The 12,798-nt window shown below is 55.6% G+C and overlaps 1 protein-coding gene across 2 annotated transcripts; it reads right to left on the bottom strand.

The window, feature by feature from the left end:
• Nucleotides 1-60: 60 nt before the first annotated feature.
• Nucleotides 61-12,336, bottom strand: HNRNPL (heterogeneous nuclear ribonucleoprotein L). 2 transcript variants are annotated; one of them, XM_058529265.1, is made up of 13 exons: nucleotides 12,058-12,336; nucleotides 9,953-10,071; nucleotides 9,110-9,347; nucleotides 8,919-9,004; nucleotides 7,979-8,075; nucleotides 7,824-7,896; nucleotides 4,443-4,514; nucleotides 4,051-4,331; nucleotides 2,509-2,630; nucleotides 2,014-2,215; nucleotides 1,261-1,318; nucleotides 1,066-1,161; nucleotides 61-437 (listed from the first exon to the last, which is right to left on the bottom strand). In XM_058529265.1, the coding sequence occupies exons 1-13, from the start codon at nucleotides 12,319-12,321 to the stop codon at nucleotides 379-381; spliced, it is 1,767 nt and encodes a 588-aa protein (XP_058385248.1). In that variant the 5' UTR covers nucleotides 12,322-12,336; the 3' UTR covers nucleotides 61-378. The 2 variants fall into 2 exon arrangements, with proteins under 2 accessions (XP_058385248.1, XP_058385247.1); XM_058529264.1 differs by having other exon boundaries at nucleotides 4,051-4,514.
• Nucleotides 12,337-12,798: the final 462 nt, after the last annotated feature.

Here is a 12,798-nt window from a genome sequence, read left to right on the forward strand (position 1 = left end):
CCCAGTGGCCCACAGCCGCGCCCCGGCCTGCCACACCTCTTCAGCAGACACACCCTGGAATCCCAGAAAGTGCTGTTTATTTTCCAAACAATTTTATTGAAATGTGCAGAGTACATGGGCAGCACAAATGTATGAACAGGAAAAAAAAAAAAATCACATGTACAATAATTTTTAAAAAGTGAAGGTTAATCCTGGGAGTATCAGTTTCCCTTCCCCTCCCCCTCCAGACTTCCAGCATTTTCATTATGGTTAAGCCTCTAATAACCTAGCATTAAAAAAAAGGAATACAGGAACTTTTGCCAAAAAAAATGCAAACAAACAGCATAAAGGAAAGAGAAATGTTTTCCTGCTCAGAAGAGACTCTTCTTAGGCACCGAATTAGGAGGCGTGCTGAGCGGTGGAGAAACACAACTTCAGGGTGTAAGGGTATGGACCATCTGCAAAGGAGAGAGAGAGAGGTTCGGCTGGGCCCCTTTCTAGAGGCTCCTTCCACCCAGTTCCCCTCATTTTGCACACATCTCTTGTTTTCTACAGTTCAGCTGCAGAGGCCTAACTGGTCACTGACCAATGTGAGACCTAAATACACGCCAAATACACAAGCTATTTCTTTCTCCTTTTCTTCCTTCAGTCCCACGGAGAATGCCACTCCTAGCTCCTCAACTGACCCCGGGCAACAGGCCCACCCCAGGAACTGGGGGTGGAGGGGGCAGATGTTCCCTGCTGGATAGTTTACCCCCTTTCCTGGTACTATCGAGCCAGCCCCTGCAACTGACACTGCTAGGCATTTACTGGCATCTTCTGACACAGAGAGAATGCCAGCTCCCTGGAGGATGAGCCTGAGCAACTCTCCAGCTGCCAGAGCGGGCGGCAGCAAGCAGCCGGGCTGGCGCTCCCACGGGGAACATCAGGCTGCTCTCCTGATGAGCAGCTGCCGCCTGCCTGTGTCAGCGGCGAGGAGAAAATCTCTGGAGCCCTACCTCCAGGGCAGGAAGGACGGCTCTGGCCTGAAGCCAGCCAACCCCTTAGGCCACAAGGGGAACAACTGCAGGACACACAGACACTCACTTGGGTTTTTCATCTGGTAATGGTTCAGGAAGCCCAAAGTCTCCAGGGCATCGCTCTTGGATTCCCACTCCAGCAGCCCAGAGGAGCTGCGCTCACCTGCTCGGAAAGCAAAGGCTGCAGGCTGACCCCAGCAAGACCCCGGAAGCCCCCACCTACACCCAAGGAGTGGGGGAGGAAGGCGGGGCAGCTACTCACTTTTGCCTGAGAACACTTTCACAGAAGATGGCCGCTTCACTCCTAGCTCGTCGCAGATCTGCAAGAGAGAGAATACAGACTCAGAAAGACACAGAGTCCACGTGGCAGAATTCAAGCAGATCACAACTGAGAGCTTGAGTTTTTCTGGAGAAAGTGTTTCTAAGCTTTTATCACACACTCTAGGTGTCCTTGTGACCCTAAGAAGGTTTAGAAACACCACTCAACTATTATGTTGCCAAGGATTGGGCAAGTGCTTTTTAAATTTCCCATCTTCACCTGCTGTTTGCGTGTGTGTTGGCACTGGGCAAGTGTTTGCTGAACTGAACAGCAACCTCTCAGGTGACAGCAAGGTCCAGAGTCCACCCTGCCACTCAGGCCTCCTCCCCTCCCCAGGTGCCCCACTTCCCTCCCTCTGCCCCCTGCCCGATGGGGCTCTCCCTGCTGATGTTATCTCGGCACCTGAGGCGCCGACTACCCCAGCGCTCTGAGATTGGACTCTGGTCCACCCCCGACAGGGAGGACTCTCCCAGCACATGAGCAGCCACCCTAGCTCACCAAAAGTAGAAACAGCACAGCAAACTCCACTGCTGCTAGAAGTTGAGTGCCATTCTCAGCCTGCCTGTCCTGGTTCCTGCTGTGTCCCCAGCACCCATCCCAGGGCCTGGCAGAGGAGCTCAACAGGCATTTACCAAAACACTAAAAGGAACGGCCTCCTCAGAGAGCTGTGGTGAGGGGCCGAGCCCCAGCACCCACCTCAAAGAAGTTCTCCTCGGTCACCTCCAGAGGAGCGTTGAAGAAGTGCAGCACGTTGCTCGGGTGCTGGATCCGGTTCTTGGCAGCCTGCTCCGGAGTGGAGAACCGATTGTTCCGTGATTCGCTGAAGTCTTTGTAACTGCAGGACCCGTCTTCAAGCCCATAGGACTGACCGGGCATGATGGCCGGTTGCTTGGAGACACTGCAGGAGGGAAGGCGAGCCCTCTGTCAGATCTCAAGTTGTCCCCCAAGCCCTCCACTGTGGCCTTGTGCCCGTCTGAGCACGCTGTGCCCTCAGGGGGCGCTGCTCCACAGCCGAGCGGGGCCAATGCTTTCTCCCACTGCTTCAGAGGAACATCTGGGAACATACCCCCCACACCCCACTCCAGCCTGGAGAAGCACCTCAGCCTCACGGTGCTCCCCTGCAGAGCCCTGTCCAGGGTGGGCCCTCTCCCCTCCCCAACGCTGCCCAGCCCAGGGAGACGGGGCACCTACCAGACTTTCAGCTTCTGCCCGAACATGAAGTTGTTGTTGAGGTGAGTGATGGCCCGGTCCACAGCATAGCCATCAGCCATCTCCACCATGGCGGCCCCCGGCTTGCTTTTCATGAATTTCACCTTGAGGACAGCAACCTCGATCAGCACCACTGCCCAGCTGTCCGGGACCCTTCTCCCGCCCCTTCCAAGTTAGTTAGAAGCAAGTAACTCCTGCTCTGGACCTAGGCTTCCATTTCCTCACTTGTGAAGGGGGAACAAGGAGAACAGAGAAGCAAGCCTAGCCCACAAGTGCTCAGCCCAACAGGCAGTGTTTTTCTAACGGCAGGACACGACCCATGAGTGCGTCACGTCTTGATGCACAACAAGAAAGATACAGTGGGCATAGTGCTTGTCCATTACACAGACACACGTATCCACGGATACTGGGTCACAACACCAAGTATTTCTGCATGTGGGTTACAGTATAAAAGCACTGAAAGAACAGTGCAGGCGCTGAAGCCAGGCTCTCTACCTCTGAGCCCTGCTTCCACGTGAAAGGACAGGAACCTGGGCAAGCTATTTGCCCTCTGCGCGTTTCCCCTACTTGTGTCATTAAACATTCTTGTGAAAATTAAACAAGTTATTACAAATAAAGCACTTTTAACAGTGCCTCATACATACGAAAAACACTCAACATGTATTAGCTACTACCACCATTAAAAATGAGCCAAGCCAGGGCTGCAAACTCAAAGACTCCTGAGACCCAGATGGGTTTGCTACAAGAAACCACCTGCTCTGAGGGGGACCGAGACCAGCCAGCCCCAGCCAACTATCCCAACAAGCGAGGCGGGAAGGCCTGGCGTGGCCAGATCATCTTGAGTTTCCCAGAGAACATCCGTGTAAAACGATCTTCAACCACAATGAGTAAATTTTATAACGCATAATATTCACGTAATGTTAAGCGTTAGTACTTAGTACTTTCCTGTGATAAACCCCTGATTTTTTATTTTTATTCTTTTTATTTTTTGTGAGGAAAACCAGCCCTGAGCTAACATCCATGCCAATCCTCCTCTTTTTGCTGAGGAAGACCGGCCCTGAACAAACATCCATTGCCAATCTTCCTCCCTTTTTTCCCCTTTTTTCTCCCCAAAGCCCCAGAAGACAGTTGTATGTCGCAGTTGCACATCCTTTTAGTTGCTGTATGTGGGATGCGGCCTCAGCATGGCTGGAGAAGCGGTGCGTTGGTACGCGCCCAGGATCCGAACCCGGGCCGCCAGTAGCGGAGTGCGCGCACTTAACCGCTAGGCCACGGGGCCAGGCCCAAGCCCTGGTTTTTAACACTGGAAATTACAAAGCCACCAAAATAACAGAACACCTACAGTGAGGACCAAACCAACCCTGTCTGCAGCCCATCGCGCGACTAATCAAGTTAGACCCCTGGACCAGCTTGCCTCCTAGCCAGGCTCCTCCCCCCTCCTCGCCAACTGGCAAGCCACGAGGCTCAGGGCCTCCCTGGGGCCCGCCAGGTCTAAAGAAAGCAGTGGATCCAGCAGCAACTCACCTTCTCCACATTGCCATACAAGCAGAAGACATTGAAGACTCGGTCACAGTTCATCTTAGACTGATCCAAGCCATAGACCATGAGCACAGGGCTGTCGGCGTGGGGGCCATACTCGGGTGGTGGGGGAGGGGGTGGGGGGTGCCCATACTGGGGGCCATAGCGACTTGGGCCCCGGCGGTGACCCCCCACTGGTGGGCCCATCCTTCTCCCTTCGTAGTGAGGTGGGGGGGGCCCGTAGCCCTCATCATGGTAATGGCTGTGGTACCCACCGTGGGGCCCTCCTGGGGGGTGGGAAGGAAAGAGAGGGAGGACGGGTGAGAATTTGCGCGGCGGGCAGCGGGCAGGGGCACATGAGCCACTGGAGTCCACGGAGGGGAACCCCCTGCCCTCACCATATTCTGCGGGGTGATCTCCCAGGAGAGGGGGCTGTCTCTGGCGTTTGTTAGGGTTGCTGCCAGGGTCACCTGCGGACAGAGAACACAGTTAGAGCCTAACTTGGGAAAAGGGGTGTCTCTCTTCTCTCTCCTGACTACAGAGGCTAATCCTGAAGGCCCTCAGCTCCCGCGAGCTGGATGCAAACCCTTCCTTCCTCACCAGAGCTGCCGGGGCCTCCTTCCTGTCGCCTGGCCCAGGGTGGGCATGAAGCCCAAGCCTCAAGGCTGGAGCCCGCATCCCCGCCCCCCCCCCCCCCCACACCAAGCAGGCTTGTTTCCTTGCTCTGTGAAGGGTGAAGCCGGGTTCTGGGCTCGCTCTCACCTGGTCTGGCCCTAGTGGGAAGCCCAGTTCTTGGGCCCTCTGGGGAACCTGCAGCTGCCGTGAAAGCTGATATGCTTGCTCCGGAGGCCAAGAACAGCTTTCTAAAATAACTCCCAATAAAGGGAGAGGAGCCAAGAGCAGGAAAATAACCCAGGGAAGGGCAGAAAAAAGCTATAATTTGGCCCGCAAAGCCCCCAGGTGCTAGGAGCCCTAAGCCCCCTCACTAGGCCTCTCTATCCCAGTCCCCGGCATCCCCCCACTCATCACATCCGACACGAGGGACTGTAGGAGAGGACAAGCAGGGCACCACCACGATCAGTTCCGATGAGCAGTTATGTACAGGCATCGACAGTCTCAGACCCCGACAATGGCGCAGATCCACCCCGACCCCAGCTGCCGTTCGTAATCGTTACCATTAATTTAGCGCTCGAGTGGCAGACACTGTGCTGAGCGCTTTACACACATCAGCGCTTCTTCAATTCCTCACAACAACCCTATGAGGTAGGCACTACTTCAGCCCCATTTTACAGATACGTGAGCAGTTAACTTTTAACTGAGCAGTTAAAAGACAATTTGGCCCAAGGTCACAAAGCAAGTTAGTGGCTGAGCCGGGATCTGAACCCAGGTCTGGCTGACTCCAAAACCCGGGGCTCGAGACCACTGCCCTTTCCTGCCACCCAGCCTGGGTTTCATTTTCAACAATCAGTCATTACAAAGATGGAAAAGGGCTACTTACAGCAGAAGTACAGAGTACAATGTCCATTTGTCACAAAAAACAAATCTGTCTTTGCTCTTACCATTGGACGCTTCAACAGTGAGTTAGCACAGTTCTGAAAGATGGCGTCCCATCAAACATACACTGCGACCCTGCATCACACGGTTGTACAGTCATAAATACAAGTTACGGCACACATCCGCTACAATCTTTTTTTTAAAAGTCAATCTTTTGATTAAATCACAAATGGCTCACAGATGTTCTGTCCTCAGAAGATACCAGAAAAGTGGACAATAAAGGTGTATGCAGTGGGTAGTGTCCCTCCGTGTTGTCACTCCTGTGTGCTCAGTGCGGTGGTGCGGTGCTTCTGGCTGTGTAGCGCTCCGTGTGCGTGTCTCCTGGTTATGAAGTGTGCCAGTGGCCCCACTATGCCCGCGCTTTTGGCCTTGGGAGCACGCCCGGTTACCCGCCAGCAGGTAACTGTGTACCTCTGAGCTGTTTGGCTGTCTGGTTTTAGGTCTGTTTTGGTTTTTTTGGTTGTGGTTTAAGTTTTTTTTTTTTTTGGTTTCTGATCTCCAGTTGGTGCAGATTATGTTGGCAGCCGGTGACTGCAGAAAAAATAAAAATATCACAACAGAAAAGAAAAAAAGGCCCTCCCCAAACCAAAGGACTTAAAAAAAACCAAAACCCATATGGCGAGGAATGGAGAGAGGATCCTATTGTCTTGGAGGCCCATGGAATCTACTTCAGTCTATGAACGTTCTCCGAAAAGAGCGCCGCTGGCTGGCTGGGAGAGCTCTGTTCTCTGTGTTTCCTACTTCTGTGTACATTCTCGGGTTCGAGTTTGCTTGGATTTTGACTTTTTTTTTTTTTTTTTTTTAATGTTTAATAAAAAGCAGTGTCTGCTGCCATGTTGCGTCTCTTTCTTTGTCTCTGTCTGCCTCTGTCTCTGTGCTTGTAGCTGTTCCTTGGAGCGCGGTGTGGTGTTCTTGATGTAGTGAGCTCAAGTCTGCGGCTGTTCTGGGGACGTGGTGCAGGCTGCATGTTCTGTCCTCTCCAGGAAGAGCTAGTGGTTGCTACCCTGTGTGTTGGTGAGCAATGTGCAGAGGCAGAGCCGCTGAAGTCTGGTTCCCGAGGGGGTGGCGAAGCACCGCCCTCACTCCAGGTCACCTCATCAGCTCTCGTTTTTGACCCCCGGCTTTGGGGCGGCCAAAGCTGAGAGGCATCAAACCAATGCACAGCCAGCCCCTGCCACTAGCCCCTGCCGGTCTGCACATCTTCTAGTTATGTCCCTTGGAGAAGAAATGGTTGGTTGGCATGTTTCTGTTAGCAGTCATGTAATGCCATTGCCCGCTCTGGTACATTCACTTGGTCACCAATTTGCCTCTGACCTCTGGAGGGGGCAGCCAAGCCCACAGCGCCCATTGTGAGGGTCCTGGGGAGAGTCTAGCCCACCCTGCCCACTGCTTCCCAGCTGCAAGGGCGAGCAAGACAGGCCTGCTTAGGAATGGGGGCCTCTGGCCTCCCACGGCCTGTGAGACGCCAGGCACCAGCCTCCTCCCTCAGCCCGCGGCCTGGTCCGACGTTATCAGACCAAGACAGACAGAGTTGGACGGTCTTGCTGAGAGAGTGCCGCTGATTTTCAAAGGTAATCCTCCACCTCTCCCTCCTATCCAAGGCAAATCATTCTTGACAGATTCTAGGAAGGGGTCTGTCCATTTGGGCCCCCGGCAGAGATGTTGAGTCCCCTCTACAGTTGAGGTGAGGCGTGTCCGCCCTGCTCCATTCCAGGGTGTCTCACCTCCACAAGGTCAGCTTGCTCAAAGGCTTTGCTGCGAGGGCCCGGGAGCCCACATCACCCCCCAATCTGTCCCCCACCACAAGCAGACTCTCTCAATAGTGGAGAGCAAGGGAACCACTCCTGGTCCAGTGAATGGAAAATCACTGACACTAAGCAGGCTCCCAGAAGGGAAGCAGCAGAATTCGTCTGGAAGCTGCTAGTGGTTTACAAGCCACCACCATGCCCTGTGCTCAGTGAGGCCCTGCTCCCCACCCCGTCCACACCTCTGCCTCGACTGCACCCTCAGCCACATCAGAGGGCCGCAAGCAGCAGCTAGGACCTACAGAGGCCCCTCATTCATCCTCTCCCACGGGAGTGTCTTTGCCAAGAGCTGACCCCAAGGCCCTCTCATGTCCACAGGGAGCCCAATGGCATTACATAACCCTGAGCCCGGGTCTATGAGATGAGCTAGTCGAGTGAAGGCAAGGTGGTGTGTGGAGAACAAAGTGGCCGCAGGATTACCTTGTCCACTGAGGTTGGGGTTTGTGTAGTCCCAAGTGTCCTGGTCGTTCCTGAACACGTTCAAGCGTGTGGGCTGCAGGGACAAGACAGAGCTCGCTATCAGCCAGGGCCCGCTCCCCTGCAAGCTGACAGGGGCAGCCACGCCCCAGACCTACCTTCGCGTATTCGATCTTCAGAGTGCAACAGCCCGAGTAGATGTCAGCCCCATTGAGTGAGGCCTTGGCCCGCTGAGCACTCTGCACAGAGTCAAATGTGAGGAAAGTTAAGGAAAGGCCCGTCACAGGAGCTCCCTGGGAAGGGCTCCAAGCCGTCCCAGCGAGGGATGAGGACAAGGTAGCCCCCGAGGACTGTGGTGCACGTGGGCTCTGGGGTTAGGTCACTGCCCACAGCCACCAGTCGCTCGTCCGGGGTGCTGCCCTGGGTGAGCAGTCACCTGAAAGAGATCCTTCGTCATCTGCACTCCCACCCCACCAGCCCAGCGGTGGCAGCCACCTCCTCTGCCACCACGCAGGCCAAGGCACCGTCCTGTTTAGCCCAGTCCTCTCCCTTTCATGCCGCGTGCTTTGACTAAGCCCGAACAATCTGCAAGTCAACCAGATCACGTTCCTGTCCCGGACCACCAGCGGCTCTCCAGCACACCCTGACCTGAGCTTCCCACCACTGTCCAGGCTGCCTTATTAACCTGTGCAACGTCCAGAGCGAGCCCACTCCCCTCGTCAGCTCCTCCTTGGTAGTCAGGTCGTTTGCCTTCTCCAGCACTCAGCTCCTGCCCTGGCAGAGGCTGGCTTCTCCGCCTTAAACACCAGCTCCTAGCTCCTCATGGAAATAGCTATCACGTCCTCGGATACCTCCCTGGATCCCCTTGTATCTTAAGCATCCTGTTCTCTCCCCGCACAGCACTTTAACTCCTGTACTCTCACCCTATACGTCTGATCACTTGTTCATCAGCAGTCCCTCCCATCAGACTGTGGGCTCTGTGAAGGCAGCTGACACATGACAGGCATGCAGTAGCACAAGCTGGTTGAGAGAGTGGACCCTGCTGCGCCCTGTGAGAGCCCCCGTCCCAAGGAACACTGGTCTCCCAGCAAAGGATATTCCACCATGGCCTGTACTCCATTCTTCCGGAAAATGACAATTCTCTGAACAGGGCCACAAGGGTTACAGATAGTGTACAGAACATCCTGTAAAACGAAAGACAGGCAAGATGACGGGCACTGGCAGGTCAGAGTGGTTCGGAGGAGATCTCACAGAAAAAAGCGCCTGCAGGAGTGCGTGCTGGCACGCACCGTGGTGATGGAGTAGATGGGGTTCAGGATGGTGAAGAGAAGCACGCTGTTGACGCTCCGGGAGTCATCCGAGTCCCCGGGGCGAGAGATCTTCTGGCTGGTAGAGTAGTTGACAAAAGCTGGGTGGCCGGCAATGTAGATTTGGTTGTCAGCTGCGTAGTTCACGGCGTTGCAAGCCCCCAACACATCTTCAAACTCCACCAATGCTTGTCTCTTTTTAGGCATTACCACCACATAGCTGGCAGAGAGAACACAGGTTTCAATCCTCTCACAGGGGTGGAGACAAGAGCAGAAGGACAGCCTTCAATTTTCTGTGAACTGACTCCTCCCCGCCCCAGACCCCTGTGTACCCTGTCACGGTGTCCCGACAGGAAGACCAACGGCCCTGAGTGGCACAACAGGCCGAAGAGGCGGAGCTTGGGCATCACCTCCTCTGGGAAGCTTTCCTCCGACTCCTCCTCACCTGAGTCAGATGCCTCCCACGGACACTTAGGCTTCCCCATCGCCATGCTGACCACCCCAGTTGGGCGACCATCTGGGAGACGTCCACTACTCTTCCCCAGGCCCTAGCATGTGCCAAATACTCAGGAAATACCTGCTCAAGGAAGCAACACTGACTAAAAACTACAAGGCAGAGGAAGGAAGGAAGGAGAAAGAACAAGGAACTTGTTGTAACCTGACCCCGAGGACAATGGCCAATCCCAAAAATAGACAAGCCCCAGGACCTAGCCAAAGGACACTGGACAAAATGGCCATGTCACTTCCAGTCAGAAACTGGTGATACACAGCACGCCAAGGCGTTGACTTCTCTGTACACCCAAGCCCTGGCCTCGAGCTGAGCACCTGATGGGTCCAAACTCCTGCAAGGCCTCCACAAGGTCAGCTTCTACCACGCCGTCAATCAGGCCCCGGATGTGGACAACTGGGGAGGCAGGGGTTTTGTGCGGGTCATCGTAGTTCTCCTGAGAAAGGAAACCAACACAAGACTTCATGTCCTGCTGTACGACATGGTGGCCCACTGGCCTCTGTGCTGCTGGAGACCCAGTCTAATAAGTCTGTTGAGTGTCACCCAAGAAAGACACACAGGGCAGACGACAAGGGCAGCAACTCAAGCCAATCACCCTGCAAGGATTCTGGGCCAGCAAAGCAGAGGCCCTGAGTGGGCGCCCACTTGCCTACCCGCTCCTGCTGTAGCTTCTGAGGGAGGCAGAACAGAAGAGCAAGCAAGTCCCATATCTTACATTCCTCCCTGGACCTGTCTCTTCCCACTTGTCAAGGAAATGGGAAAAAAGAGTGGCTTGGAAAGGGGACACCACTGACAGGAAGGGCTTGAACGATTCTCTGCAGCAGTCTGAATCACGACATCCGCCCCAGCTTCTGTGCCCCTTCCCTGGTGAAGCACGCTACCTTCATCACCCAGCCAAGCATTATCGTTCCCCACCACTCATCCCCAGGACCCACCAGGGTTAAAATAGCACACGCCTCAGAAGCTGTGGCAGCCAGACCAGTCTGGACCACTTCTAGTCTTTAATCACCCTCCCACCAAAATCTGCACTGGAAAATCCTGCCTAGGCCAGACTAAGGAAATACAGGGTAAGGAAGGTCTTTCAGAAACAGAAACTCCCACCCATACCACTAAAAGCCAATTCCCTCCCCAGAAGAACTCTCTCTCCACCCACAGACAGAAGCCTCTGGGACTTGGGGGAAAGTAACTTTCTCCACCTCTCCTGGGCTCTGGGCCCAGCCTCCTGTCTGAGAACCACCAGGCAGAAGCACATAGAACAGGGGCAGAATTGAATCCTATTTCAGGAATGAACCACACAAACCACACAGGAGGCACACCCAAATGATGGTTACCAGCTCCCCGGTTTAGAGTTCCACAGCCCTGAGTTCTAATTCCAGGCCCTCCCCTCCGGGCTACATGACCCAAAGGAATTTACCCCGACTCGGTGAATCCGGAGTAGGAAGACCATCCCCTATCTCGTAGTGTTAAAGGTTCATTAAGACACCCATAAAACGCGTGAAAGAAGGCCTATCACAGACTAAAATGCTAGTAAATCAGAACTACGGATTGCCACTAAACCCTGGAAAACTCTGCAAGTGGCTGCACGGCAGTTTATGAACTTGAAGGGAGGACGGACCCGGCTCCCAGCCAGGAGGAACAACTGGTGGTCTTCCCCCAGTAGAAGGCTAGAGGCTGAATCCCTTCCAAAACCGGAAAGGCCCACCCTCAGCGAACATTCTGGTTCATCTAACCCACTGCACCCAGTTAACCCTCTGAAACTGTAAGCAAACTTGCGATGGCGCCAAAGCCTGGCTCGACTCCCAAACAGCTAAAAAAAACTTTTCACGAGCCTTTCTTCCGGTTCTCAATGGCCACAAACACGGGGGACATATTCTGTTCTAGGTGAATATCCTCAAATAAATCAGTCTGTATCGAGACAAACCATGACGCCATCAACATTAAAGATCGGACAGAATTCCCCACTCAAAGCGCGAAAAACTGGGGCATTTACCGCCCACCCGTTCCCGCTCACGCGGTGCCCCCCCCACCGCCCACGAGGCCCGGGCGGGAGAAGTGCGCCTGCGCAAGACGCCAGAGGAGAAAACGATCAAGGGAAAAAAACCGGCCGGGCCGCGTGCCCAGCCCGCACACGCCAGCCCGCGGCGCCTGCGCACTGCGCCGCCCGCAGCGCGAGCTTCCTCCTCCACCCCACCAGCCCGCCGAGAAGAGCGCGCACGCGCAAGCGCTTGTCCTCGCGCAAACCCCGCCGTTTGCCTAACGCCTGCCCCTCCCCCACCCCGTCAACGGCGCGAGGGCCTAGGCGCGTGCGCAGAGCACACCCCCCACCCCCCACCCCCACCCCCGCCTCAAAATAAATACCCTCAAGATGGAACATTTTCCCTCCTTTCCCGGCCGTCCCCGGCCATTAGGGCTCTGGCCTCACCCCGCCACCGCCGCCCGCCGCCCCGGCTCCTCCACCGCCGCCGCCGCCGCCTCCGTGCTGGTCGCCGGCGTTGTCAGTCTTGAGCCGCTTAGGGGCCCGGCCGCCCTCACTGCCGCCACCGTAGTAGCGGCCACCGCCGCCTCCGCCGCCCGCCGCCGCCATCTTCACCATCGCTCCCGACCGCCGCCGCTGCTCGTCCGGCTGCTGCCTCTGCTCCAGCCGCCGACGCCGCTTCTCCGCCCGGGGCAGCAGCCTCCGCGACATGGCGGCGCAGAACCCGCCTCCCCCCGCCTCTCATTGGGGGAGGGACACGCCCGTCACCCGCCGCCCCCACCCGATAGGGGGAGCCACTGGTCCCGCCGCGGGGGGAGGGGAAGCCACCACATGTCTTGCACGCCTATTGGATCCAGCCCACGCCGTTCTGCAGGAGGGCCCGCCCTCGTTTGTCCAGGACACTCCTTATAGGCGATCGCTTTCTGCCAGTCATTTCGCCGACCCCGCCGCCTTAAAATAAACTCCAATTTGATAGGTCGGATTTCTGGCACTGCCTGGCCTGCCTAGGAGCACCTGATAGGAGCGGCGCTCCCAACTCTTCCGAAAAGTCCCGCCTCCTTCCCACTTTGATTGGTTTCCTCGCCAATCCATCAAACCGAAAGCCCTCAGTGTTCTAGTTACAATGAATACCGTCCCGCGCCACTCCGCGAGGAGAAGAGAAAGCCCCTCCCCTTTGCCTCTCTCCAG

This window comes from Diceros bicornis, chromosome 34 (genome assembly GCF_020826845.1).
Source record: "Diceros bicornis minor isolate mBicDic1 chromosome 34, mDicBic1.mat.cur, whole genome shotgun sequence".
NCBI lineage: Eukaryota > Metazoa > Chordata > Mammalia > Perissodactyla > Rhinocerotidae > Diceros > Diceros bicornis.

Bases quoted from the DNA above. Each gene is read 5' to 3' on its own strand.
- HNRNPL (XM_058529264.1), bottom strand. From the start codon at position 12,321: ATGTCGCGGAGGCTGCTGCCCCGGGCGGAGAAGCGGCGTCGGCGGCTG. The intron at 10,072-12,057 runs GTGAGGCCAGAG...TTCCTTTCTCAG, and splicing joins CGGCGGGCGGCGGTGGCGGG to GAGAACTACGATGACCCGCA. The intron at 7,897-7,978 runs GTAGGTCTGGGG...TTGTCCCTGCAG, and splicing joins TGAAGATCGAATACGCGAAG to CCCACACGCTTGAACGTGTT.